The 27,935-nt window shown below is 44.1% G+C and overlaps 1 protein-coding gene across 2 annotated transcripts; it reads left to right on the top strand.

The window, feature by feature from the left end:
• The first annotated feature begins 298 nt into the window (after positions 1 to 298).
• CAPN9 (calpain 9) lies at positions 299 to 27,924 on the top strand. Of its 2 annotated transcripts, XM_010562678.1 has the most exons (20): positions 299 to 511; positions 5,299 to 5,368; positions 5,832 to 5,950; positions 6,561 to 6,694; positions 7,299 to 7,467; positions 9,007 to 9,090; positions 9,344 to 9,429; positions 11,237 to 11,314; positions 15,665 to 15,825; positions 16,515 to 16,672; positions 17,336 to 17,544; positions 18,176 to 18,212; positions 19,630 to 19,710; positions 20,207 to 20,264; positions 20,837 to 20,901; positions 23,266 to 23,334; positions 24,728 to 24,806; positions 25,485 to 25,601; positions 26,637 to 26,695; positions 27,480 to 27,924. In XM_010562678.1, the coding sequence occupies exons 1-20, from the start codon at positions 299 to 301 to the stop codon at positions 27,504 to 27,506; spliced, it is 2,073 nt and encodes a 690-aa protein (XP_010560980.1). In that variant the 3' UTR covers positions 27,507 to 27,924. The 2 variants fall into 2 exon arrangements, with proteins under 2 accessions (XP_010560980.1, XP_010560981.1); XM_010562679.1 differs by lacking the exon at positions 11,237 to 11,314.
• Positions 27,925 to 27,935: the final 11 nt, after the last annotated feature.

Below are 27,935 nucleotides of genomic sequence, written 5' to 3' on the forward strand. Positions count from 1 at the left end.
AGCGTGGCCAGGGCTGGCCGCTTTCCTTCCCTGTTTGCTTTCAGGGTGTTCGTCTCTGCCGCCGCGGTTCGGAGCAGCCGGGAGGTCGGCCTGGCGCTGCGGTTCGAGGAGGTGCTGCGGAGGAGGGCACCACCGGCTTCCCCACAGCGCGCTCTTCCCCGGCCTCCCTCTTTTCCTTCACAAGGCGCGAGAGGTATTTTTGCTCCCTCTCCTTTTTCCTCGCCCCCTCGCTTCTGCCCCAAACTGGCCACTAAGCCTCGGCTCCCCGGGATCTCTCTCTGGCAGGTGGGAGGGAGCCATGCCGTACCTGTACCAGGACTCGAAGCCAAGGCCGCCCGCGCTGCCCGGGGCCGCGCGTGCCACCCACAGCTCGGGGAAGGCCTTCGAGGAGCTGAAGCAGGAGTGCCTGAGCAGGGGGGTCCTCTTCGAGGACCCCGACTTCCCCGCCTGCAACTCCTCTCTCTTCTTCAGTGAAAAGCCGCCCGTTCCCTTCATCTGGAAGAGGCCCAGGGTGAGTATGGCGTCGCGTAGAGGAGGGTGAGCCTTTCGCTCCTGTCGCCCTGACAAAAGTCGGCCGCCGCCGTTCTTTGGGATCGCACCGAACGCGTGGCGTGTTCAGGGAGACGTGGAGGCGAAGTGCGGGGCGGGAAACCCTTCCCACCTCAGGGGCAGCGGCGCGGGGTCGGGATGTCACCCACAAAATGTTCAGGCTGTGAGACAAGAGGGCTGGAAGGCTTCACTGCATTTTTAAGATGTAGCTTGTTGTATAGCCACACTTTACGCATGTGTATGTACATGCATAAACAACTCGTAATCAGCCTTCTCTCTTACGTTACTGCCAAACAAAAGCAATGTTAATGTGAAAATAAGAGGACATGCAAAGAATTCAGGGTAAAATACATTATGATGATGTTCTAACTATGTAAAATCAAGTGTTGTTAATGTAGGAAATTCATAATTCAGGTTAAACTTAAAAAATTCAAACCCTTTAACTTTTAGAGTATGAGACTCTTATACTTACTTGCTCGCTTCCATCATGAAACACTGAGAGATTACGAATACATGCCATGGTTACTGAGCCATTCAGCAGTAGCCAAGGGCTTGATGAGTATCTGTTAATGCATCTTGCATAACAATCATTAATAACACAGCGAGAGCCTGAAGCTTCACTAGTCACATGCTCTCAGATCACAAACCCAACATCACTCCAGGTTCCTTCTCCCCACTTAACTCTGTAACTAACAGCCACAGAAAATTTGTGGCTACATTTCATTCATTCACTAATGACTGATGTTTATTCTCTTTTTCTTCATAGTCTGAAAGCTTCTTACTTAGTAGATAACTTTCCTTTGGCGACACTGATACCAAGGAAACAAAACAAGCTTAAAGAAGGGTTTAAATTTTGGCTTAACTTAATCCACAATGATAGGTATTCAAATGCCTCAGCATCTGATAGTTAACATAGTGCCACTACAGAGCAGAATTAAAGCTATTACTTCTGGACAAGTTTCAGCTATGAAAAAAGAGAAGATCCCTACCCATGGTAAGTGCAGCCCCTGCAGGCACTGCTGCCGGCGTTGCCTACCTGTGCCCCAAAAGCCAGGTGGGCTGTGGGGCTGCCCCCCAGCACAGGACGGGGCTGTGGGGTTGAGATGCTTTTGGTGGGGTGACTCTGGAGTGCTGTGGGGTATCAAAAATGCAAGTGCCTGTGACACTAGATCAGAAAGAACCGTTTTTCTTTGGCCAGCCATTAGGTGCTAGTTTGTCTTTTTTTTTCCATTTGGGGCTTCACAATAGTTAAATGTTGCTGTAAAATGTAACCAGGAGCAGCTGAGAGCTTGTGTGTCCTTGTGCGTGGTGCCTAGGGTCTGTGTGTTGTAGTTGTCACAGTCTTCTTCAGGATCATTGTATGCTGAACTGGAAACATTTCCAGAATGAGTAAGTTACCTGAAACAGGATCTGCCTTCACACTCCAATTCCCACCATGCAAAAAGGTGAACTTTTGTGAGCTGCACAGCAAGAAATAAAGCTCAGGGAAGGCTGAGAGGATGTGTAAGGACAGGGTGTTAGTTATGGACTTCTCTGGCTCCTCAGCATTTAAGCTAAATCAGTTTCATCTCTATTATCCATCAGGAACAGCAGCAAAATAGAGGCAGCGTAACACCATTTCAAGTTAACAAGTTTTACTTTGCAAGTGGGATATAGGACTGGAGCATGTGCCAGGTTAGTCGCCACAGCTCAGCTGGTGAAGCTGTGGTGCCGGAGACTGTGAGCACAAGAGCACGGCCACTGTATAGAGTATCTGTGTTCAAACTGCTTTTCACGGTGACTGGTTTTTACTGCCTCTCCTACAGTATTTTACAGTAGCTTGGATGAAGTGTAGCACAATACAAGCAGGTAATTGCAGGGCCAAATAATGTTAGTCTTCAGATTTACACTTTGTTAGAGTTTAAGCTTTAGTAATGAGAGTAGAGAAGGCTTTCTCATTATTTTGTCATGTATATACCTGCATGTATACACATTTGTAAGCAGTGTGAACAAAACCTTCAGCTAGCCCTAATCCATAAATCTCCCACTGCAATCAGTGAGCTACATGGGTCTGCACCAGATTAATATCTTGCCTTCTACATAAATCTTAAGTGCTCTAAGGTTCAGAAAGATATTTAGCAATTTTGTTTAGCAATCCCTTTTCATCACAAATTAGACTTTTGAAACTGTACCTTATCAAAATTTTAGAATAATCTGAAGAACAGAAGACCCTTTTCTCATTGTATTTCCCCTTTTCCCTTCCCTTCCCCTTTCCCTTTTTCTTTCCCTTTCCTTTCCCTTTCCCTTTCCTTTTCCCCTTCCCTTTTCCCTTTCCCTTTCCCTTTCCCTTTCCCTTCCTTTCTTTTTTTCCTTCTTAATTTATATCTAAATTCAACTTCTGGGATAATTTCAACAGCTCAGTGTCTGGGAAAGTTAGACATATAAGTTGAAGAATGAAAAAAAAACAAAACCAAAAAGGAAAGACGAATGTGTTTTACCAATGCCAAATGAGTCTATGGTCTACAGGAGGAAGCAAGAAGGCACTTCTAATATGAACAGCCACTGGCACCTGGTATGACAGGTACTGCATGCTGGAACCAGGCAGAGAAATGTAATCACAGAAATAAGGCCACCTAAACAGCCTCACGTTCAGCCTGTCTTAGGTCTCCAAGTACCCCCTCTACCAATGTGAGACAGAGTCACAGGGGATGCAGTTAGTTTTCTTTTGAGTCTAAAGAACCACAGCTTTGATGTAGCATCAGGAGAATCACTGATCGCTTTGTTTCATCTCTCTCAGAACTGCACATCCCTACTTCTAGGCAATGTCGTTGTGCAGGTGAATCCTTGAATTACTGTGTGCTGTGGGTGAAAGCAAGATCCAGCTCTGGGTTTTGTCCTGTAACATGCTGAAAACCCTGATACGTATTATTGTACCATCCAGGCTGAAAATCACTTTAAAATTAATATTATTTTTGCAACATCCACTCAAAAAATGTAGTGTGGTTTTCTTTTGTGCAGCAGAGAATGTGGCACAGGTGCAGTCAAAATCCTTTCAATTCATTTTTATTGATTTATTATTATTATTATTTTTGTTTGCTTTAGACATAGGAGATGATGGAAAATGGTTTTCCATATGTCAATTGTAGAGCTGGGTAGTAAGCAATGAGCCAGGAATCTAATGTTCAGCCCTATGTCAGTGGAAAGGTTTTTTTATCTTGTCCCTTGCTAACACACAGAGTTTCTTGGTAACAGCTAGATTTAGTTCTTACCACGAGAACTAAGTTCCCCAGGAGCAATGGTGCTAAAACAAGGCATGTCACTGAAGATCAGCCACTTTATCAGCTGTTGTTATATTAATGTCTAAAGGCAATGAGCCATGTTTTTTATTGTTCACATCCAGTCCCAGCAAGACTAAGTGTATTTAACAAGCAGGCGGGCCAGGTAAGGAGGAGTTGCTGTTTGAATTCCCTTTGATCTACGCATTGGGGACATGCCATGCTGTGGTGCCTCCTCCCCAGGGCACCTGTGGCTGAAGCACAACCTGGCTGCCACCTCCTCCCCAGCAAAGGCAAACAAAAAGTATGCAAACCAGCTTCCTCCTGAATATTGCTTCTGCAGGGTGAGCTTCATGGGAGCAGTGCTGGTTCATCAGGGAGAATGTCCTGGCTCTAGTGGTGGCTGGCAGCAAATGCCCCAGCAATAAGTGTGGGAAGCTGAACAAAACTATCAATATCCTGCTCTGATGGCCTCACAAAATGCAGTGATATGAACTAAAAGCAACTCAGTTTCCTTCTAAGCAAATGCAGGGGTTAAATGACTGAATGTATTCTATTCCCCCCCCCGCCTCTTTAATTTTTTTTTTTTTTTTTTTTTTTTTTGCAAGCTTCTGCCATTTAGGCAGAAGAGTTTGCTTCATGCCATAGGGTCTGCAACAACATATCAGGACAGGCTGATTAACTACTGGTATACTCCTCTAGTAAAATATTAGATACCCTCCTCCTCCCTTTTCTATTCAGTTCAATCAATTAAATTCAATTTACAGTTCATGGGAAGAGGAGAAGAGAGAGGAATTCCTGCCACATTTATTGGTTTACCACTGTATTTTTTCTGTTCAGCTGTGGTGCTAGTAACTGAAATAAAACAGTCAAATGAATGCTTGAGAATTGCTTTAATGTCACCATGACCACGAGTCCCTCTGAGCACACAAACGTGGGTAGTGTTAGCTCCTCCTAAAAATTAACTCTATAAAACAAACAAGGCTGGAGTCTACCTTTGTTGTTTGCTTATTTGAGGAGGAAATGGTCTGATGGTTGTCAGATACGGTATGTTCCAGGTTTTATGTGCAGGTAAATAAAAGGCTTATTAGTGCATTTAAAGGTAAATGGCCAATTTTAGGGTTTCCAGCCATTCAGGGAAAACAAACAAACACCCCCCCACCTCATTAATCAGGATTGTAGCCTAACATCAAGATTCTGGACCAGGTTATTCTATGATGTTTTAACAATTGCCTACAGATGAATAAAGACTGCCAGCCTTTCATTAGCAGCCAAATAATTAGGAAAAAATGGGGATAGTTGATTCTTTAATTGCTCTACACTGTAATTAATTAGCAAGGATTCCCCACCTAGGTTTTTTGTGGTGGCTACACTGCTGCAGGATAATATAGTTCATGTGGCACACACACCATGCTGCATGTCTGGGCTCAGAGTGAGGGTGGTATTTTCCTGGAGCATTCTAAGTCATTTCTGTGTCTCTCTCCCACTCTTGCAGGACATTGTCAAAGATCCCAAGTTTATCCTCGGAGGAGCCACAAGAACTGACATTTGCCAAGGGGATCTTGGTGAGTGATTCCCCCTGGGTGGACATGTTCATGCCTACACCCCGTGAGGAGCAGCAGGAATATCCTCGCACATGAGGGGATGTTGTCCCACCTGAACTGGTGGAAGCCATGAAGCTGGAGGTACCACCCATGCTCACCTTGCCCACAGCCACCTCTTCGGTTGCACCCTCCCATCAGTGCCAGGGACCATCCTGGTGTGGTGGGATTCCAGATCAGGGAGGGATCTCCACATGAGCGTACTGTGAGCCCAAGGGAGCCTTTTGTCTACCGGCACCTCCAAACTGCAGGACTATCTGCCCTGGCTAGGCAGGGACGTGCTTCCTGGGGACACACAGGCTGGCTTTTGGATTTCAAGAGGGGTGGCAGCTAACTGCTATAACATCTCCTCTGGCCCCTACACTACCTTCTTTCCCTCCTGAAGGGAGGAAAATGAGGGATTTTTTCTCCCCTTCTCAATTTGCAGGTGACTGCTGGCTATTAGCAGCCATAGCTTCTCTCACACTGAATGAAAAAACACTAGCAAGAGTGGTGCCACTTGATCAAAATTTTGGGCCGGATTATGCTGGAATATTTCACTTCCAGGTAAGATGAACATCTGGCACAGCATGAACACATTTCCATCATTACATGTCATGGTCTATTTTGCGGTGGGGTTGCTGGTTATTGCAGAGGAGACATTGAAAACACAGGGATTGCTGAGCTTACACTGTTGTTCATGTGTTAAGACACAACCTAGAGGGCTATGTCAGCCTCCCACAGGCATGCACTTAGCCATTTCTGCTCTGTGAAGAGATATGTGGCTTTAGAAATCATTTCATATCTTCCTGGGTACACAAAGCCCACTTAGGGTATAAGGCCTTAGAGGAGTTGGACTGGGATCTGTAATACATGTGTGTCTTAAAGGTGTCTTCAATCACGTGGTGACCACTTGTGTAGCTACATGAATGATGTTATCCAGACAAGGAGCTACAGTACAGCTCTATGCTTTTAATCTTAAGTCTTTTCTTAACATAGATTACCCTTCCTTCAGAGCAGCCTGGCATGGTACAGTGGGAACAGATGATTTACATATGGCTTCTAATCAAGCCTATGATTGTTTCTAACTTACAATTAAAAGTGCTGGGACACCAGAGTCCTACGCTCAGGAAATGACATGCTGTCAGCAAACTCATGCCCCATCCTTTCTAAATAGTTTTGGCAGCACAACGAGTGGCTGGATGTCGTGATTGATGACCGATTACCCACCTTCAAAGACCGGTTGGTTTTCCTGCACTCAGCTGAACACAATGAATTTTGGAGTGCCTTACTAGAGAAAGCCTATGCCAAGTAAGCAACACTGTGCATACAAAATTGGTTATTTGTACATCCATTATTCACAATTAGTACATAGATTATTCACAACTCAAGTGAACAGCTTCTATCCAGTATTTGGGTGGGGGGGTTGCATTTGCTACTGCCCTGATATGAAGATGTTATGTCTATGTTTTGTGACCTGGTCCAGCTTCCAGCACATCAATAGATACAACCCTAGCTGATAGCAACAGAGTTGGATCAAAGCATCAATCCTGCCATTTGTGTCTCTGCTGAGACCTCAGCTGATGGTTCTGGCAAACTCTATATTTTTAAATGATTTGGCAGGTAGCAAGGCACTGACCCACAGTGATATTCAGTCCTTGCCAACCTGACAACTGGCACTAAAGAAAGAAAAGCCCCAGGCTTTCATGATATGGAGAAATTAATTAATTAAAAATGCCATTAACAAGGAAAGCAGAACAATCCCAGTACACCTCCCATATATCCTGGGTACATTCTGGGGTACTTTTGACTTCAGTGCTGTTGTTGCAATTGTACACCTGTGTGAGAGAGCTCTTGAATGCGGGTATCTTCAAACTTTTGAAAGCATGTCTCACGGTCAGCATGTGTTTTCCAGGCTGAATGGCAGCTATGAGGCTCTGAAAGGAGGCAGTACAATAGAAGCCATGGAGGATTTCACTGGGGGCATAGGAGAAATGTATGAGGTTAAAAAGGCTCCTGACAATTTCTACGAAATCCTGGAGAAAGCTCTGAAAAGGTGCTCAATGGTGGGCTGCTCTATTGATGTAAGTAAGAAATGGGGTCTGAATTTCTCAGTTTATTTTTGTGGCTTCTGCTTTAAAAAACCCTGCTTTTTAAAGACTGGTTAAATTAATGGCAAGTAGATAGATATGCACTTAGGTCTGCAAATAATAGCTATGAACTAATAGATATGTAATATGAATGTATTCCTTAGTACAGTCGTTTAAAAGAAAAGAAAAAGATTCATCACTTTTCAGCACATGAGGGCCGCTGTGTTTAAGGCAATAATGGCATGAGTATGAGCACTTGGTGAGAGTGAATTTTATTTCCTGACTTATTTGGTCACTTAGCATTAAAATTGGCCATAGCTTTTTGAGGACTTACTGGTTCCAGAGACTACAAAATTGGTTTTTTCAGCCCTGAATCCTGTATCAACACCTATGAGAACTTGGGGGACTCAAGACAATTTTCAGGATAGGTGTGTTTGTTTGTAAAGAGGGGCTGGGGCTTAGGGTATGTCAGGTTTATCCCTCCAGAGACTAAAACCTCCAGCTTTCCCAGAGGAAAGGTTGCACCTGAATAGGTTACTTACACTGCTCTGGCACTGTGTCTGACCCAGGGTAAAAGGAGGAGTGTCCTTGGCTTTCAGTGAAAAATGCCCAAGCTGCTCAACAGCAAGAGTGAAAGCCCTGTGGCTGTCCCTTGCTGACTTTGCTCCGCAGGAAAGGCAGTTTGGAAACAAAAGTGTCCCAGGCTTCTCCACCAGAATGAGCAGATGGAGAAGAAGGTTTCAGAGCAAACGAAAAATCCCACCAAGCACAAAATGTTTCATTTCCCTTTTGGGCGCTTGTAACAAAGGCAAAGGAAGTGCCCAGGCTGGGGGAGAAGGAGAGAGGCTTTCCTTTGCCCTCTGCCCAAAAGCCTCACTGTTGAACATTTGGCTGTGCTGAGGGAGACCTGTTGTCTCAAACCCATTGCCTGCCTGACTGAAAGCAGGGCTTTTCCACAAGCTCTCTCTTTTACTCAAGACTCTGTGCTCAACTTTGGGGTTCAGTGTTTTCCAGTGTGAGTTTCCCTTTCTCTCCTGATGAAGCTTTTCTGCTTGCAAAGACAACTAGAGAGAGAGTGTGATACTCATCTGGCTGATGGGACCCTTCACTGCTATCACTGCTCCATCAATGTCTTTTTACAAGAAATGAGGCCATACCAACACCTGATCTCAGCCTGAGAGCACCTTTTCCCACCCCTTAGCTGACACAAACTACATTTGAATGGGAGTTAAGACTGAGATCCGGGAAAGGAGATGATGTTGATACAAAATCACAGGGGCAGAGAAAGTATTTCAGCCTGGAACCACCTTATTTTCCCTCTGACTGAACGATGCTAAAAAAAAAAAAATCCTTTCTTTCCTCAAAGGGCACCATTGCACCGTCACTGTCTGCATCCAGCAGACAGACCAGTTCCCTGTTCTCAGTACTGGTTAGCCACTGACCTCCCACCTGATGTTTGGAAGGGACCAGGTGGCACCACTCACGATCTCACTCTGAAGAGAGAGATTCACCTCTTTTTTTCCCATATTTCAGACCAGCAGTGCTGCAGAGTCAGAAGCCAAAACCCGCTTTGGCCTTATAAAGGGCCATGCTTACTCCGTGACTGGCATCGATGAGGTACGTTCAGCAGTGCAGGGCAAGGACAGACGTGGGGAAAAATTAAGGGAGTGTCACCCAACCTCAGGTGACAGGGGGAGTTATCCTGGGGGAGATATCCAAATTCCCATCCATCTTTCCCTCCCACATCTCCTGTAGCAGTCTGCACCTTTTGCCCAGCTGTTACACCAGCTTGCCCAGCCTCTGCGCACTGGAGAAGTCTTGCTCCCTAGCTACTGATGCTTGGTATTTTCTCTATTTCCTTCTTCCCCAGGTGAGCTACCGGGGCCGGCAAGTGCAGCTCATAAGGATAAGGAACCCCTGGGGACAGGTCGAGTGGAACGGCCCTTGGAGCGACAAGTACGTGCGCTGTCCCGTAGACGCTGGCCTCACAAAGGCCAGATCCCAGCTGCTGCCCCACAGCTGGCTTTCTGCAGCCCCAGCTATTCCACAGAAAATTAAATCAAGAGTTTGCGCATGCGTTAACAGTATTAGTGCCATACTAACATGTCACCCTCAGTATTTTCAAAGCTGCTCAATGATGGGGACACTGTCAAAGTTGTTTAGCCCCCAAAATCTAACATTAGCAAAAATCATGCATTAATATTAATGGGATAAGTTAATTTTAAGACACTCTAGATTGGAAAAATTATACATTTGAAGTGACTTTTTGTTTATTTTTTGCAAGCCTGTTGCTGTAGTATTTGTAACACAACATCCATACTTTGTCCTACTGCAGATAAGCTGGAAAGTGATATTGTATTACCCCCTCTAAGCAGCTTATGAGTGTCTAGTTGCATTTACTGTTCTGGGTTTCTAAACACCTCGGGAATAGTCAGGAACCTTACAGGTTGTATATGACCATTAAATGAGACCCTCTCCATGCAGTACCCACCAAAGTTGTGGAAGGACCCAAAAGTACAACAGGACTGGTCTGAAAAGCAGTCTTTTTTTACTAGCAAAGGTAAAAAAAGTGCAAATAATACAAAAGAAGAAAAATTATATAGTAAAAAACAACACTACATTCCTCCCCAACATACACTTTCCAATATATTTTTGCACATATGCATGGCTTCATTTTTGTTTCACTTTCTTCTGCTAAATTTTTTTTTTTATTCACACAAATGCAGAGGACAGGAGCCATAACCTGCCTTGCCCTTTAAAGTTGCTGTGACATGTAGTCATCCTTAGGACTACTTTGAATGTCCCTGTCCTTAACATGACTCGGAAATAAATGAAATATTTCCACATCAGCTCTGATCCCTTGTTATCTTGAAAAAGAAAGATGTGGATAGTTGGAATATATAATGAGTGATTAAATCTCAGAGAGGTTAAGATCAGGACAGGCATCTGACAATTTGTGCTGTTTATTGAAAAGGCTGTATCGGCAAAGCAGAGGTCTGATTCTGCTCTTGGGACGTTTCCTGAAATTCAAGATGCAGAGGGGCTTGCAGGTCAACACAGGAATCTGTATTAACACTTTGCAGTGGTTGCTGAAATTAAAAACCTCAACACAAGGTGCCTGCTAATCCCTGTTTATTATGTCAGATTGGAAATGTAGTAGGACATTTCCAGTTTTCCAAAAAGCATTAGCAGATTTTTGTTTGGTTTTGACCTGCTGCAGCTGGAGTTGTAGGGGTGAATGAAAAGGAGGCAAAGACTTAACCTGGAACCCCAGTTACTCCAGCAAATCTCTCTGTATGGGGGAAGGAGCCTATTCAATTCCCATTGACTCAATTTTGAAGAAACATCTGGCCCTAAATTACTGACAAACATAAAAAAGCAGATGGTGCTACGGATGGAAAACAGATTTAAGGAGGGGTGTGACTTACCAAAAGCTTTACCAATAGCCCCATTATACCCAACCCCAGCACCTGACAGCAGTCCCAACTCTGAGTGCAGGCAATAACTCATGCAGGATCATCCTGGAGCAGCTTTAAGATCTTTGACGTGGTCCTGCTTCCAGCTACATTAGTTGGGTCTCTGCGACCATGAGTGACAGCAGGAATTGGGAAACCTCTTAAATGCATCTGTGTTCTTGTGAGTCGCTTGCATAAAACCCATCTGGAAGAATAACAGCCTACTGCTGTGTCCAGCCAGTCATTCTGAGGCAGGCAAAATTAATTGCCACATACCTGTAGTAAAGCTTGGTTTTGTTTTCTTGCAGCTCTCCGGAGTGGCGTTCAGTCAGCCTGTCAGAGGAGAGACGCCTAACTCAGACAGCACTGGATGATGGAGAGTTCTGGTAAGCCACAGGTTTTTAAAGAAGTCTCTATGTGAGGAAATAAATGTTCAGTTTCTGCCTAGGAGAGGGCAAGTAGAATGCTCACTTGGTTTTCTGTGTGTTTCGTGTGTGCCCGTGTCTATTCCAATAACAAAAAGCACTTTAAAAGTCACCTTAGTCAATGGCATTAGCATATTTCAAATACTGTGTGTCTCCCATGAATGTAACACCCCTTAAATCCTTCCCATGAACAAAAGCAGGCTCTACAGAAGGGAGCATTGTATTGCACTGTATCACCGATGAAATGCCTTCAGGGTAGATACGGTACTGGAAGGGAAGGGAGTCCTGAGAAGCGATACTACTTGTTACAGAAAGTAAAAGAACACCAAGATATGTGTGAAATGATGGAAAATTTTAAGAAAAGATGAAATGAAATGGAAAAAAAAATGTGGTAGAAATTGCTTTAGAAGTGTGAAGTGTTCTTCATGCCAAATTCACAATCTCAGACAGAGCAGATGGCTGACTTGCACATGATCCCCCCTATATCAACCATGCTGTGCACTACTGACAACGTGTCTGGTCACATTTTGTAGGGCCAGATGTTCATCTCTTTTACACAGAGGTAAATATAGAGAGATATGCAGTGGGGCTATTCCAGATTTTTCCTGCAAGTTAAACCAAAGTTCAACTTTAGGCCTGGAAAGGGATTTGAGATAGACAAGGCAACACATTAAATCACATTAAATGATTTATCCCAAACTTTGATAGCTCTGGAGGGAAGTGGGTCCGTTAGCTTATCCATTACTTAAGTATTTTTACATAGGATATTTTGAGTTATTTTGCTATTGATATTGTAAATGCCATAGGGTGTTTCCAATTTTTCCAAAAAGCTCTTGTGGCATTTTTTTGTCTGTTTTTGACCTGGCTACAGCTGGAGCTTATGGGGTGAATGAAAAGGAGGCAAAGACTTTACCTGGAACCCAAGTAATTCCAGCAAGTGTCTCAATACAGGGCATGACTTAAAGCCTGACTGTGTAATGGAGGTGCAAGTGTGCAAGAAGGTGTCAAATGAGCAATGAAATTCATGAAAAAGTTGTCTGCCCAACAGAGCTAAGCTGATAGTTAAGTAAGTACTCGGAAGGCCAATAAAAATTAATGAGGTTGAGCATACCCAGACAAATGTTGGCCTTCCTCATCCAGCATCTCAGCCATTCAGAGCAGAAACAAAAGCCATTGGGACTGCAATTTCCACTGAAGGGGTTAAGTGGACAAAAACCACATGCTGAAGATAAGAAATGCTTCCAAAACCAGTCAGGCAAGTTTGTTACCAGCTAAACCCTCCACCCAGTCCAACAGACTTATTTTTCCTAATGTCTTTTGACTTCTGTGTATTTCTCTAAGGAGTGTTTGCCTCTTTGCCCCCTCTAAGCCACCCTGTGTGGTTTCCCCATCAGGCTTCACATACAGACTTTGCATGAGCAATAATGTGATGTATCCCTGAAGACATTAAAATGGTCAGATAAGGAAAGAGACGAACATAGCTGCTTCTCTCCAGCTTTCAGTTTGCTCCTACTGTGGTTTCTGCTGATGTGGTTTAGCTGAGGAGATGGTGAAAGAACCATATTCCTGCTTCTGCAGCTGACGACCTTCAGCCAGTCTGTTCACCACTCCTGGTGGTGACTTGGCTTGCCTCCCTGGAAAGCTGGGGTAATCTTTATGAGGTGCTTTGAAACCTGCTGCTAGAAACAGTGAGTAGCAAAGTACTTATGTCCTCAAGAGTTCAAAACATGTTCTCCATGACATGCATTATCTTTGGGCTTAGAAAATAATGTAAGGTGCAATGGGGCTCTTCTCCTTGTTCACCACAATTGGCTTCTACTGAAGTAGACTTAATAGTAAGTGTTACAGTCAGCGAGCTCTTTGTATGTCATTTCTTAACGTGTCTAGAAGCTAAAAGGGAGCCCAGGTAACCTCCTATGCACTCATGAACAACTTCTGTAACTGTGCTGCAGGTTTTGGACCCAGCTTATTCCATGTGCTGACTGCACACAAAAGCAATGGCCATTTCTCCTACACAGGCTCATTTCTGTTAAATGAAAGAAGTTTATTCTCATGTATTCATCCTAAGTAGCACAGGAAGGCTAGGAGGAAGGGTAGTGCAGCCAGGGAAATTAGATCAAAAACTATGGAACTTTTAGAGCAAAATAAGTGTCATATCATCACAGTGTCTTCAGCCAATGTAAAAAGGCAGCACAGCTGTAGAGGACTACATGGGATAAGGCAGCCAAGGTGGGAAATCTGGTCTGACAAGACCTTTTGTCCCTTTTGTTCTTTGGATTTGTGAGAACTGAAGAAAATCTTCATGGTAACATGCTGAGGGCCTGCTGACCTCATTAACTACCCCAAAGATATTTTGGCTACATATTAGCAGCTCAGATTGGTCTTGTCCAGATGCTTCTACTAGATATGAAGAAGGCATCCTGCTGTTGGCTAAGAAATCCTTCTTATTCACCCTAGTCCCTTTCCTCCTAAACTCAGAGGATCAGAGTCTTCTCTCCCCTTCACCAGTACAAATCCACAATGGGCCTAGGGAAGTCAGAACAGGTGTTTTACCTCTTAGGAGCCAAATCTGATCTATAAAGTGCAACTCCTTCATCTGCTTTGCAGCGTGTTTCCAAAGAGCTCAAAATTGCATAGTGTGGCCAGGAATCCGAGTGACTCAGAAGCAGATTTTGCTGTGCTGCCCCTGCTCTAGTGTACTGAGCATCAAAGTGAGAATTAGCAGTGCCTAGGACTAGCAATACATGGGAATAGCTGACAAGAAAGAGGACAGAGCTCAGGAAAGCAAACCCTGCTGCTCCTTCCCACACTAGAAACAAGTTGTAAAATGGCCCATAGCAAGTGTAAATTAATAACACCACAGACATCTATTTCTTATGCAGCAGAAAAATGGAGCTAGCTGTGTTTGGTGAGTTGTGCTGAGGGCTAGCTGGGTCCTGTTTACCACTTCTGCAGATAAACATGCAGTCTTGGACAGCTTTTGCTTTCCTGCTACTCCATTTTGTTGTTAGGCATCAGCTACTGGAGGAAAAGGATGGTTACAAAAGTTCATGTTAGGGAGGAGATCAATTTCTGTATGTTATTTCTATGGTCCATGGAGAGAGACGGGCTGTTAGAGATAGCAATTTAGAGCAAAGGACACATCTGGATGCTAAATTGCCCTCAGGAAGGCCTAATACCTCTCCCCTTTTACAGAGGGAAGTTCAGCCTACCAAGGCTACCCTCAGTCTTAGAGCATATGGGCCTCCCGCCTTTGCAGTGCCCGCCATGCAAGCTGCTGTCTCTTAGACATCTTCCCTGCTCTGTTCCTTTTGCCCAGGGCTGCACACCATGCCCAGTAGTGCTGTTTGCTCAGTCCTGAAAACCAGGCTTCTTGGCCAGCAGGCCTGTTGGTATCTTTTTGCCCTTTTACTTGCTAGATAAAATCACATGGCTTATCTGCTCCTCAGTATGCTGAGCAGGCTACTTTCAACCAGCCCAGCCTAGCAGCTCAGAAACATCCATATTGTGGCATTTGCTTCTTCCTTCCCATGGCCACGTACATGGGTCCATCCTGGGTATAAAATATATGTAGTGCAATCTACATGACACAGTAGCAGGCAGCAGTGTCTATACTGCCTTTGAGGGCAGAGTGGAGCCACTACTCAACTCCAAACACAATTTTTGTCTCATGTTTGGTGTATGTTTTTGCTAGGACAAGGTCCCAGGCACCCATAAAGGAGGGGAGGGTGGGCACCTTGAGCCTGGGCACCTTAGCAGAGGCCCAAATGTGAGTTTAACTGCAGTGCGGACAGGCTAACTGTACCATGGCTTGGCTAATCCATCACCATGTGTCCCTTGTAGTGCTGTTGTGCATCTGACATTGAATACACAGCTGATTTGTAGGCAGACTTAGCTCCTGCACGATGCCTGCCATCCTTTGGTTGGCTTTTTGGCAGTATAGATGCAGCCGTTAAGGCCAGGATGGCATCAGTGAAATAACTTTCTACCATAGGTTTTGTGCCAGTGAAACTTCTTTTCATCTTGTATCCAACCGTAATTGAATAAAATCAACAGTTACAGTGCAAAAAGAAAAGTGTAAGAAATATCAGAATGAGACCCAGACATTAAGGTTGCTTGTGTTTTACAGCACAGTGAGGGAGAGCTAGCTTCTCCCCTGGTGTACATCAGCATATCTCCATGGTCACTGAAATTATTCAGATCCACACAAGCTGGTGATCTGGCCCCGGGACTCTGGGAAGTAAGTACTTCTGCTGGGCATGCTTCACTGAAGTGAATGACCGCCTGTTCCTTCCCATGTCTTTTGCTCAGGATGAAATTTGAAGACTTTCAAGTGCATTTTGATAAAGTTGAGATCTGCAACCTGACTCCAGATGCCCTGGAAGACAGCACTGCCCACAAGTGGGAGGTGACCATCCACCAAGGGAGCTGGGTCCGGGGATCCACTGCAGGAGGATGTAGAAATTTTCTAGGTAAATAGATACTGCTTTGAAAATGAGAAGCAGGCACTGAAGTCTTTACCCACCCTCAGCTGCCTCTCCTGTTGCCCGTAGCCAGAATTGCGGGTACAGGCCAGGCCAGCTGCATCTCAGCTAACAGGAACCAGCCAAAGTGACAAATGTTCATATGGTCCCACTTGAGACTTTGTGGTAAAAGAGCTGCTTTCTTTGCTCCCAAGTTTGTTGGATCTGATTTGTCTCTCATTTACATTTGCATGAGCAGGACTAGCTCCAAATAAGTCACTTAAACTGCAGCAGTAAGTGTAAAATGAGACAAAAATCCAGCTCAGCCAGCACGTTTATGTGGCTCTGAAGTAGCATCATGGATCTGAACTATGTTACTCCAGACTGGCACCAGCACTATGGGATCATTGTAGCTATGTACTTTTAACAAAATTCCATCTGACAACTTTATTTAATCCATGGTAACTTAATAAAATATCAGGCCTAAAATCTTTTCTACACCTAGTTCCATGAAGGATTTTGGCATTTGGCTTATTTTCTGCAGAGCTTAGTGGAAAGAAGCATGACAGCTAATGGAAAAACTAAATTTGAGCAAAACCTCAGCTTCATTGTCCTTTTTGTCTTTTTTTTTTTTTGGTAGTAGTAGTGGTGGTATTATTCTGAGGCAAGAAACTCTCTGGTGTTCTTTACATTGGCAGAGACTTTCTGGACAAATCCACAAATCAAGCTGCATTTGACAGAGAAAGACGATGGACAAGATGACTGCACATTCATAGCAGCGCTGATGCAAAAGGACCGCCGTAAACTCAAGAAGGTTGGCGCTGAAATGCTAACCATCGGCTACTCTATTTATGAGGTACTCTATTGCTTTTACAGCGCAGTAGCCACACTATCACTATTAACATCTTTCTCTGGGTTTGTACCCCTGCCAGTCATCGTGTATTTTTATGGCCCTTGCTCTTAAAATAATCTTCTCAGTTACATCAAGCCCCACGGAGAATTTTGATGTGGTTGGGATGGAGCCCTCTCAGAGGAGGATTTAGGACTCCCTGGGGGGGCCATGGGTTCCCAGGATAGACTCTTTGGCCCCATGATTCTGTTATCCCCTGCCTGGCTCCTGGAGAGGGGACATTGCTGCTTATGAGCCTCTTGGGATGCATCACACACAGGGATGCCCTCCCCTCAGTGAGGTTGGGATTGGCAAATCTGTTGTCACTGCTCTGTGACACCCCACCTGGGATGGTGATACTTAACGGCAAGGATTGTTTAAGCAGGAAGACAATGTCCCAGAGCCCTCTTAGACTGCCTTCTGGGTGGGAAAGGACCACTGGTAACACGTCCTTGCCATAAGGTGGGAGCTAGGTAGCTGCGAGCACATGGGTGAAGGGATGAGAGTCAGGGCCAGAGCCAGGGGAGAGGCTTGTGCCAGGCAGAGTTTGGCTCTGTGATTGGGAAAGGGGCAAGGATGGCCACCAGCACACCCCGGCCAGTGCAGCGCTGCCTTCATCTCCCGTCCTAGAGCCCCGGCAGAGACGGACACTTGGGTAAAGACTTCTTCAGGTACCACCCCTCCAAGGCCAGGAGCAAAACCTACATTAATTTAAGGGAAGTATCTAACAGATTCAAGCTGCCGCCGGGCGATTACATTCTTGTTCCCACCACGTTTGAGCCGCACCAGGAGGCAGATTTCTGCCTGAGGATTTTCTCTGAGAAGAAGGCCATCACTGAGTAAGTGAGCAGCGAGCCACGGGCCCTCCAGTGCTTGCCTGCGTGTGGGGCTGGTGACTGCTGGGGGGAGTCTGGCTGCCGGGCATCCAGCCCTACAGCAGAGCCCTGGCATGGAAAGCTTCTGATGTGGTTTGGTTTTTTGCATTTGCCCATTTTTGCTAAACCTGACTTTTTTTTTTTGGAGAGGAGTTGAGGAGGTGGGGAAATAGGGCTTGCCATGGTGAATCTGCTGGAAGCTTGACAAGGAAGGGTTGCTAGCTGCCTGATACTGTTTGGGAATCTGTGAATGCAGCAGTGTTTGTTTACTCTCAATGTTTGTCCAAATGATGGTTTTATATGAAAAAGGGATATTGAGGAAAAAGTGTGTGCACAGTGAATAAAGAATGAGATGAATTCTTTAGCAGACAGCATGCACAGCTGTGCCCTACCTGAGTCCTGCTTAAAGTCTGTTTTAAGGGCTTATACCAAAATTTAAACAGTGTAAAAATCTGATTGTCTGATGAATTTTATCTAAACTTAACCTGTTCGGTAAAGTTTTATCATTCACCTCTGGAAGAAGTAATAAGCAAGCTTCTACCCCAAGCAGATGTTGAATATCTTCAGATACTGAATAAGGTTTTGTTTTCTCCAGGGATCTAGATGAAAATGTTGCCATTGATCTCCCTGAGGTAAGTCTAAGAGTTAAAATAGCAAGAGAATAGCTGAGCAGAAGCTGGCACACGCTGCTTTTACTGTCTTTGGCTAAAACCGTTCATTTCACAGGAATGTTACACAATTGCCAGCTTTGTGTATGTGACTGAAACAGACAGTTCTGCTGAATATGGTAAAAGAGCTCTAACAATCAAAATCATAATCATTATGCTTCTGCATCCACTTCAAGGCAGTCGGCGTCAGCCGGCACCAGAGGCATGTATCAGCCACCATGGGTGCGCTGAAAGCACACCCGTTAGCACCAGGGAGGCACATGGCCATTCACATCTTTTAAAATTTTATGTATTATGAAAAAATAAGAGGCAAGAGAATGTCCACAGACCTACATTCATTTTGCATACATATACATTTATTTTGCTTATCAATATCCACAGGGCTTGGGCGGGAATGCTTGATACATGTGCGTGCCTACTGAAATGATTAAATTCTTTTTGTTTCTGAATGGCCTGGTCTGCCTGCTGAGCACTAATCGCAGCTGAGTCTGAGTCAGCTCCTGTTTAAGTGTATCCCTGCAAATAAGCCCTTAATTGTGGTGTGCCTTCCCATGGAAACAAGCTAAGCTAATATCTCCTGTGTCCCTTTTCAGTACAACTCTCCTCCAGGGACCAGCTAATAAGCGCACCTCCATTTCCGGGATCTCAGGGCCATGTTCAGTAGTAAAGTAAATCTGTTCACCTGTCCTGGTATCATTAAGGGACTTCATCCAAACTTGAGCAAAAGGAAGTGAGGAACATGCATACGGTCAAAAAAAGTGTAAGCGGTCAAGCAGTGTCACCAGGGCCACTCTGGTGACAGTACACTAAGTAGCACCTATGTCGTATCTTCTGTGGGTAGAGAAAACAAAGCCCGATTCTTTGCTTCCTGTACTGTGCTGTTGCCTTCTTTTTCCCCATTTTTTTGGCTCAAGAACTCCTCTCTGTTCACATGGTCACCCCAGCTATAGCAGTGGCTCTCCACTACTGGATCTCTCTGCTCATCAGTGTAGACCGAAGGCTGGGCTCTAACACCCCTGCGACTGCACTGATGCACTCAGCTGGCAGCCAGCTCAGTAGAGCTGTGGTTGTTCAAGGACCCGGGGAAGCAGACTATTGCAGGGGTGGGATGAGAGAGGTGTTTTCCAGGATGGGTGCTATTGGTTTTGACATAGCCAAGGCAATGGCACGCTATGCTATCGCCCAGGAGAAGGAAATGGCAGGGGTAAGACTCCCCTCTGGCAGCCAGACGATTGGGATGCCTTAGGTCTAGCAATGTTCAAGATCATATGTACCCTTATTTTAAGATGTACTATGGTCCCCTGGTGCACAGAGAGGCTACGTGCAGGAGAAATGTCATGTTTTACAATTCTTATAATGACTTGTGTGGTTGATGTTGCAGCCTCTAAACCCAACCCCAAGCCCACAAGAAAATGAAGAAGAGAAGCAGTTCCGGGCACTGTTTGAGCAGATTTCTGGAAAGGTGAGTGCAAAACCCTTGTGGGTCCTAGCAAGGTGTAGAAAGATGGGAGACACCTCTGCACCCACTCAGGGCCAGGTGAAATGAAAATGACATGTTTTGGGAGAAGTATGCTGAGTTGTAGTGTGTTGTTTGGGCACCAGATGTCACCATGCCTTATGGCTAGATGGAGAAGGGGACAGTCCCTGGTGAGCACACAGGAGGACCACAGCTAGAACTCAAGCTCTGAGGGAGCCTACCTGGTTCATTGTCCAGCTGCAGTTTATTCTTTGAATCAATGGTTCCCACTTGAGATCTCCTTCAGACAGCCTTATGCACAGCAGCACTCTTGTATTTTGCCAGCCCTTTAGTTTTTAGCCTTTTCTGGGTTTTGTATGGTTCTCTTTTCTTGAGTTGCAATAAAGTACAGATGGGCGATGTTTGTGTTTTCTGAGGTCTTTGGTATGTCTGATTACAGAAACATCCAAGTAACAGATGCTGCACTTTTTTTTTACTTTAGGACATGGAAATAGCTGCAGAAGAACTCCAATATGTTCTGAATGCTGTATTAAAAAAAAGTAAGTGCTGATAACCTCTACGTTAAGGGCTGTAAAAAGCTTTACAAAAGCTGCCATTAAATTCACTTTCACATAGAAAAATAGAGGCTGTGTTATGGCTGCTGCCTGGTGTCCTCCAGCCAGCCGGGGCAGAGCCAGGAAAACATCTGGTCCATGATCTAACCACGAGCTTGCCCTGCCTCCAGCATGATCCATGTCAGCTCAGTGAGGCCAGCTCTCCATTGCACTGCTGCTCTGCTGTGGAGAGACAGCCACTGGCCTGGGACTTGTAAGACCTGGACATAGTTCGTGGCCCTGCTGCAGGCCCTTTGTACCACGGGAAACCTGTTGGTCTCTGAACCTCAGCTCCCGATTTATGAAACAAGGACAGGATTTCCTGTCATGTCTTCAGTAAATACCTCTTCCGTCTGGACTGTGACTTCGCTACAGTGAGACCTGTCTGCATCTTCCAGTGCACAGGTCCTCCCACAACAAAGACTAGCAGCCAGCTGTCTCTGCTTATGAAATCCTATTTTCTACTTTCAGTTTATAAAAGATTTGCCCAATGACTTCTTATTATTGTCCCTTTTCAGCAAAGAACATCAAATTCAAGGACTTAACTCTCATTTCGTGCAGAAATATCATTTCTCTTATGGATGTATCCTTTTGAATAAGTGCTTGTGAGGCTAAATGAATACTGAATATATGTCCATAGCATTACCTGTCATGGATATGAGAGATGGATGTGGTAATGTCATGGTGGAATACTACCCAAAGAAAAAAATTATGTGAAAGTTGTATCCTGATTTTTATTTTAGAAATTTAGACAGACCATTTTCTACTGCAGACTTAGAGGCAGATGCTTTAATGCTGAGAACTTTTAAAAGTAAATCTCAAATTACTTCTGTACAGAACAGTGCATTTTTCAAGCTGTGGCTTATTTGAAAAAGGCCTAGAAGAGATAACTCAAGAAAAGTCTATTGTCTGGAGGGTTAAATTCACCAGGCAGAGTTGTGCATGCAAGTTATGGGTCAGAAATCAAGAATCAGCAGAGTGTTGAAGATTACTGATATCAAAGCTGGGAGTTTTTTGACAACCAGACTAAAAACTGGAAAATCTGGTCTTTCAGCTAGATCCTGGAACTCCAGGAAGCAGACATGTGGGTGAGAGTTGTCTGTCCAAATTTAGGCATTTGTGGTGTAGGTGTCTACATATAAGCTAGCTTTCTAGACTTCCTTTGTAGATAGCGAAAGGGATGGTGTAATTATGCTTGTTCTGGATGCACCTAACTGTGAGGGATGCTAAATGACTGCTCAGCCATTAGGTGAGATGAATCACAGCCCTGGTACATCCCCACCAGATTCATATTTTGCGATGTTCTGGTGCCTGTTGAGTTTGCTTAGCATGGCTTCTCCTCAGGTAGAGCTGTTTTTTGCAGTATGCTTTCCTGATAAACAATTTTGTTACACGTGAAACAAAACAGATACAGTCTTAACAAGGCAAGTATCTAACATTTGGTTTGTGTCTTGCTTGTTCAGCTGAGAAGTTCTTATCTTTTGCTTTTGCTGCTCCAGTCCATGACAGAGGTAAGACCCTCTCAAACGTTTCTAACAGAAAACCAAAACAGGCAAAACTTTATCCTGTTAAAGCTATGTCCATAATATTAAAATTCAGTGCAGATCAGTCACCATGCATATGCAATGAGAAACAGGGGACCAGTCCTAAATTTCCTCCCTTAAAAACCAAGGTTCAGCAGGGAGCTGGTCCATGTTCACATCTCATCCTTACATGGTATTGGGACAGAGCCAGGGGCTGCATTTAACCCAGGAGCATGGCAGCAGTCCTAGGTTTACTATTTAGGATGTAACTAAATAGTTTCCATGATTTGCAATGCTTCCAAGCAAATCTCTGCATAGTTTTGAATAAATGGGGATACATCTCTTCCTCTGCTTTGGAAGCACAAGGAACGCAGACTCGACCATCCCACTCTGGGCATGGTATTTGGAGCACAATGGAGGAGCAAAATGACACAAACGAAAACCCAAGTCAACACTGAGTCCCCTCCATGTCATACGCCACCAAATTCCCTGGCTACAGTCACCGTGCAGCGGCGTGGAGTGGGGGCGAAGTTCTACATGACCCCAGAAGAACCTGGCTGGGTAGAAAGACAGACTTTCTGCAGGAGTGATAACATCCTTGGGATCTGTGGGTGCCCTCAATAATGTCACCAGTATAGGTGCTTAAATAATGGCAGGCATTAGCTAGATCCCACTTGGCATGTTTTGAGCTTTGTGAATGCTTGCTGAGCTAGTGTCCCTCTGAGCAAGGGCTTTGTCCTGGTAAGTAAGGTGGAAAGGGGAAGGGGAATGGGTCCATTCCTGATTTAGCATTTCAGAGCAAGTGCCCCATCCTGCAGCTGAGCTGTGCTTGGACGACATCAGTGACTCAGTAAAATAAGTATTAAGACCCTCACATTTCAGGCAGAGGGAAGGCCAGGCAGACCTAATCACTGCCCCTCAGAACTGCTGTACAGGTATTTTTTTCAGACCAGAAGGACCAGATTTTGCCAGCCTCACCCCACAACTCCCATTAATTTTTGACTGAACCATTGCAACAGAGCCTGGTCTCTAGTTAAAAATACAGACTAGCACATTGATTGACTAACTCCTTTGAGTACAGTAGCAATTTGTTTTAATCAGGAAATTAAATTCTCTGAATCATTTATATCCCATTTACATCCAAAGCTGTTCCTGCCTTAGAACAATCTGTCTTTCTTTCTCCCATGGAGCCTGCATTGCTCAGCTGTGTTTTTATATCACAGAATGTTCCCCAAGTATCCCAGCCACAGCCATGACTGTAACTGCTCAAGCTGCACCTCATGAGAAATCCCAATATCGGTTTCAGCAGCACCATAGGCTTTCCAGGCAACTTAACATTTTCTGCTTAAAGGAACAGCGCTGATAAATTCAGGCAGAATTTGGACCTTATGTAACAAATCCTTTTCCTTAATTCACATTATCAGACCAGCAGCAATGGGAAACTGGAATTTAGTGAGTTCAAAGTTTTCTGGGAAAAAATGAAGAAATGGATAGTAGGTGACATTATTCATTGTATTTGTTTCTCCATTTCATTAGCTATTTCCTGCATAGTTTATTATGTATGCGCAGACAAAAATGGAGACAGGAGTGTTTACAAGCCACGAATTTTAACTCAAAACAAATGTTTTAAAAGTATGGAGGCTTGTTTTGGATAGCCAAAGACATTCTTAGCTTTCCATGATGCTAAACCATAATGGTTTTCTGGAAATAACAGAGATTTTTGCAAGCAAGTCAACTATGTTTGGGATAAAGAATGCAACGGGCACTAATAAGCAAGCCAATCAAAATGAAACTTAAGGAGTTTCCATTACTGCTATTGTACAGAAGAAGAAAGTGATGATTCATGACTAGTAGGAAGCAATCAATTCCTAAGTCACTGCATTTCTATTATTGATCTCTCAGGATTCAACTGCACTGAAGTCTGGGAAAGTGTTGGTTCTAATTTTAAATACATTTCCCTGCCACTGTATATGGCAGTAAGAGTAAGCACAATCAGGCCACAGACTGAATATTCAAATAAAGACATCATAATTGTTTCCTCATGGTCGTTAACAGTTTCTTCTGAATTCGTGCTTTACCCAAGCATTCAAAATATGCAGTTCTCTGCTTCTTGTCTAGCCCATCAGAAATGGAAACACTTTTTCTGGGTACCAATGGCACATGTCTTTTAATAAAGGACACATTGTTTTTTAACAAGGGGGCTTGAGAAATCCTCATATCCTGTAGGAAGATTTGCACGTATATTTGCTGGAAAATTTTAAGCTGAATATGACGACAGCTTTAAATAACTCATATGCCAGGGGAGAGTCATGTTTGTCGTCTCATTAAAAAGATGGAATTTAGCTCCAGCTTAATAATTATTTAATATTTAGGTCAAAATTCAAACCATTTGTTCCAGTTCTCTTGGTTGTACCATGAATGTGGCTGTTTAGATCTTTTATACCTAAAAGCAAATGAGTAAGTGACAATCTTAACTTCATGTTAAACAATTTGTCTCTAGCCTTCAGAATTATAGAGAAAAACATAAAAAGAGATTAAGAGAATGCATCAATCAAGAGTTAAAAGACAAAGAACAATACGTCCTTCCCAGATAAAATTACTTTTTAAAAAATCATGGAGTTTTTTATGAAGAGCAAGTCATTATTTTTGAACACTTGGGTTTGGCAGTACTTGTTTAAGTTTCACAACAACCTATTCATATGACAAAGAGAACTGGGACCTAGATTTGCTCCTCAGTTACAAAATCAGACTGGATCTAGACCAAAGTCTTGTCAGCTTTCTTAATGCTTATGCTACACAGAGATAAACACTTTGCCTTTCTATGCCATATCTGTGCTCCCTTTCATATGCAAATACTGAACTTTCCATGTGCTCCTTTCATAACAGAATATCTTTCTTCAATTTGACTTTGATAAATCTGGCTCCATGTCCTCCTATGAGCTTCGCAGTGCTCTTAAAGCTGCAGGTAAGACAAGCACTGCATTTTATCTGGGAAACCTGTTGGGCAGATCAGGTGAGGGTGAAGAGGGCTGTGACCAATTATGCACGCCAGGTGCCCCTGAACAGAGAGGAGGTCTAAACCCCAGCAAGGACCTGGGCACCTAGAGAGGACATTGAGTGGACTAATTTTGCCCCGGGTATCCCCAAACCTGCAGGGTGGTCAGTCAGAGCAGTCTTTACATTTTTCTTGAGCTCTGTTAAACTCAACAGGGCCGCACATGTGCAGGGTTAGATCCTGAAACAAACCACTTCAGAGTCCATCTTGACTCAAGGGTTGGAGGAACACTGAGCAAGCTGTTTGTTGTGAAGAACAGTCAGTGCATTTGTATTTCATCACAAGTTATTCTTATTAAAGCAGCTAGTTTTGCAGAAAGCCCTCCAAATTTCAAGGAGACAGAATGGTCCATCATATGTCAAAAAGTGCATGGACTAGAAACTGCAGTGACTGCAAAATTTCTTGTTCAGAGTTTGTTATTCATTGCAAGCTTAAAGAACTTTGTGGTCAGATTGCTTTTTGGATGGACGTGTGTCACAGAGTATCCTCCCATTAACTGGTTTTCAAGATTAGTTAGTAGAGATCTGCAGATTCCTCCCTGGCCTACAAGGTTGCTCACTTTTCCTTTGTGCATGTGTCTTTGGGAAGGATACCAACTCAACAACTACCTGCTGCAACTGATTGTCCTCCGATACTCGGACGAACAGTTCCAGATTGAATTTGATGATTTTCTGAACTGCTTAATTCGCTTAGAGAATGCAAGTCGTGAGTATCTTTTTCCTCTGGAATTTCTTGCCCTTTGTTAAAAAAAAAAAAAAGTTCCACTTTCAGCTGTCGTTGAGCATGTTGCACAATATCTGAGATCAAGTGTGTACATGGCTAACAGAAAGGAGCTGTGTTTAGCATTTGCTTTTAGGATGGTTTTTCTCCTGTAAAGTGAAAAATGTTCTGCTGCTAATGGAAAATTTCCCCATGTGAATACAGCCTGCTTCATAGACTCTGCAGCAACATAGAAGGCATGTGAAGAATGCTGGCAAAGTCCGTCTTATAGCCTTTCTTGTGGCTCACTCATGAGCTTAATTTGGGATCACGGAAGTTCAAGGTTCAAATATTGCTTGTGCCTCATGCAGAGAGATAATTGGCATGTGCTTGGGCAGATATCTCCTGTAACTTTTACATAACTTATCCACTTTTGCCTGAAGATATGGTTCCCTGTACATCGAGGCACCCCAGGTCTCAGTTCATTTGTGCACAGCGTCACTCTTGTTCCAGAGCAGCAGTAGTAGAGATGGGTAAAATGCCTGGATAAATGCTGAAGTGATCATTAGCGTGGCTCCAAATTCAAATCAAATACAACTCACTCTATGAGAAGCAAAATCAACTTTCTTGCCTGTTTGTTTAGTTTTGTTTTGTTCTTCTCTTTACTTTCTGGTTCAATTTGTGGCAATACAAGTATGAAACTACTGAGAGAGAAAAGTCAAATAAGATATAAAAAGAAATGCAAACTGCTTGGCTTCATTTTGGGGTATCATCTGAATCCAGCTGTTTAGCATATCCAGGACACCCTCTTCCACTCAAGTCCTGAAGCGAGACTTGCACAAAGGCTTTAAGTCAGCAAGACTTTTCCTCTTGCAAGGACTTCATTTTGTCAGAGCAGCTACCACCACCAAGCAATCCTAAGCCTTTGTGCCAGGCCCTCCCTTTCCTTGGCACGGCCACCCGTCGTTGTGGGATGGGGAGCTCATGTATGAATATGAATGAGGTGTATTTATAGCAACGATGTCCTGTTTTTCATTTCAGGAGTATTCCAAGCACTGAGTGTGAAAAACAAGGAGTTCATTAACCTGAATATAGGCGAGGTATGAGCACAGCTTCATAAACACTGACAAAATGATGGGGTTCCTCTAGAGCTTTGTCCTCTTGTAAGAACCTGAGTATTTCTGCATGACACTTCAGGTGACATCTATGTCCATGAGAGTGCAGGGGGGGATCTGCCATAGGTTTCAGCAGGGCTGGGATTTTACAGCACAAGCACTGATTACATCTCCTCTGTGCTATTTCCTTCCTTCCTTGCCCTGTGGCATATTGACAGCTTCCCATCTCCCTTTCTAGATTCTCTGCTTTTTCCTTCCTTGCGTGCCAGCTCTCGATGGGGTAAAGGGGAAGCAGCAGACAGGGATGGGGGGGTCTTTCACTCTCCCTGAATCCCCCAGGAGTTCAGATTAGCCTCTCCTGTGCATGTCCATCATCTGCTTCTCACACTGCTTAGCACAGGCTTCTTATTTTCTTGTGCTCTATTTGTCTCCCTGTTGCACATGTGGGTCATCGCTCATTTTCCACTAACCCAAAGCTTCCTGGGGCAAGGCACAGTGAATTCCCTGGTACAACAAACATGGGAGCCCTTGTGGACTGCTGGGATGGAAACAAAATCACTGCTGTTATCGGCACCTAGTGCTTGGAGAGCTCTGCCTTCTTCCCTCCAAACACAGAAGTAAATGCTGGCTGAGGTGTCTCCTTAGTGACAGGACATAAAAGCCTAGTGAGCAAAAATTTGAACATCTCACTTTCATTTGGGAAAAGGGAGGGGGAGCGAAAAGGGCCTGAATTAATTTATTGTAAAGTTGATCTTTCTTCTGATATTAGTTTATCAACCTGGCAATGAACATCTGAAGAAGTCTGACTTGGATGCCAGGAGCTTCTTGCAACATTGCTGCCGAGAATTCTGCCCCCAACAGCTGAGGTCCCCTTCGCGTGCAAACTTTACCAGGAGATTTCGTGCAGAGGAACATGCATGCTGCCCACCCTTTCTGGTCTCCAGCCTTGTTGATAAGTTCAACAGTCAGATCACATTTTGTTTTTATTTTTGGTAAAGCCTGATACTGGATTTGTTACTGTGAGAGGCATTTGGATGGGGCACGCACACCTTTCAAGAAGACTGAAACTGATGTCCCTGAGTGACCACAGGTTTTTATGAAATAGGATTGTATTTAGTTTCAGCACAGCACAGACTACAGTGATTAAAAGTCTTTATTGCTGCTTGGCTACAGATTACTGTAAGGTGCTTTTGAAAATATAAGGTTGCGTAAAACTTTGTTCAGT

Source organism: Haliaeetus leucocephalus, unplaced genomic scaffold (genome assembly GCF_000737465.1).
Source record: "Haliaeetus leucocephalus isolate CR32 unplaced genomic scaffold, Haliaeetus_leucocephalus-4.0 Scaffold162, whole genome shotgun sequence".
Taxonomy (NCBI): Eukaryota; Metazoa; Chordata; class Aves; order Accipitriformes; family Accipitridae; genus Haliaeetus; species Haliaeetus leucocephalus.

Excerpts from the sequence above, each read along its gene's own strand:
- CAPN9 (XM_010562678.1), top strand. The coding sequence starts at position 299 with ATGCCGTACCTGTACCAGGACTCGAAGCCAAGGCCGCCCGCGCTGCCC. Across the intron at positions 5,369-5,831 it reads CATTTGCCAAGGGGATCTTG|GTGACTGCTGGCTATTAGCA; the intron begins GTGAGTGATTCC and ends CTCAATTTGCAG. Across the intron at positions 20,902-23,265 it reads ATATCATTTCTCTTATGGAT|ACCAGCAGCAATGGGAAACT; the intron begins GTATCCTTTTGA and ends TCACATTATCAG.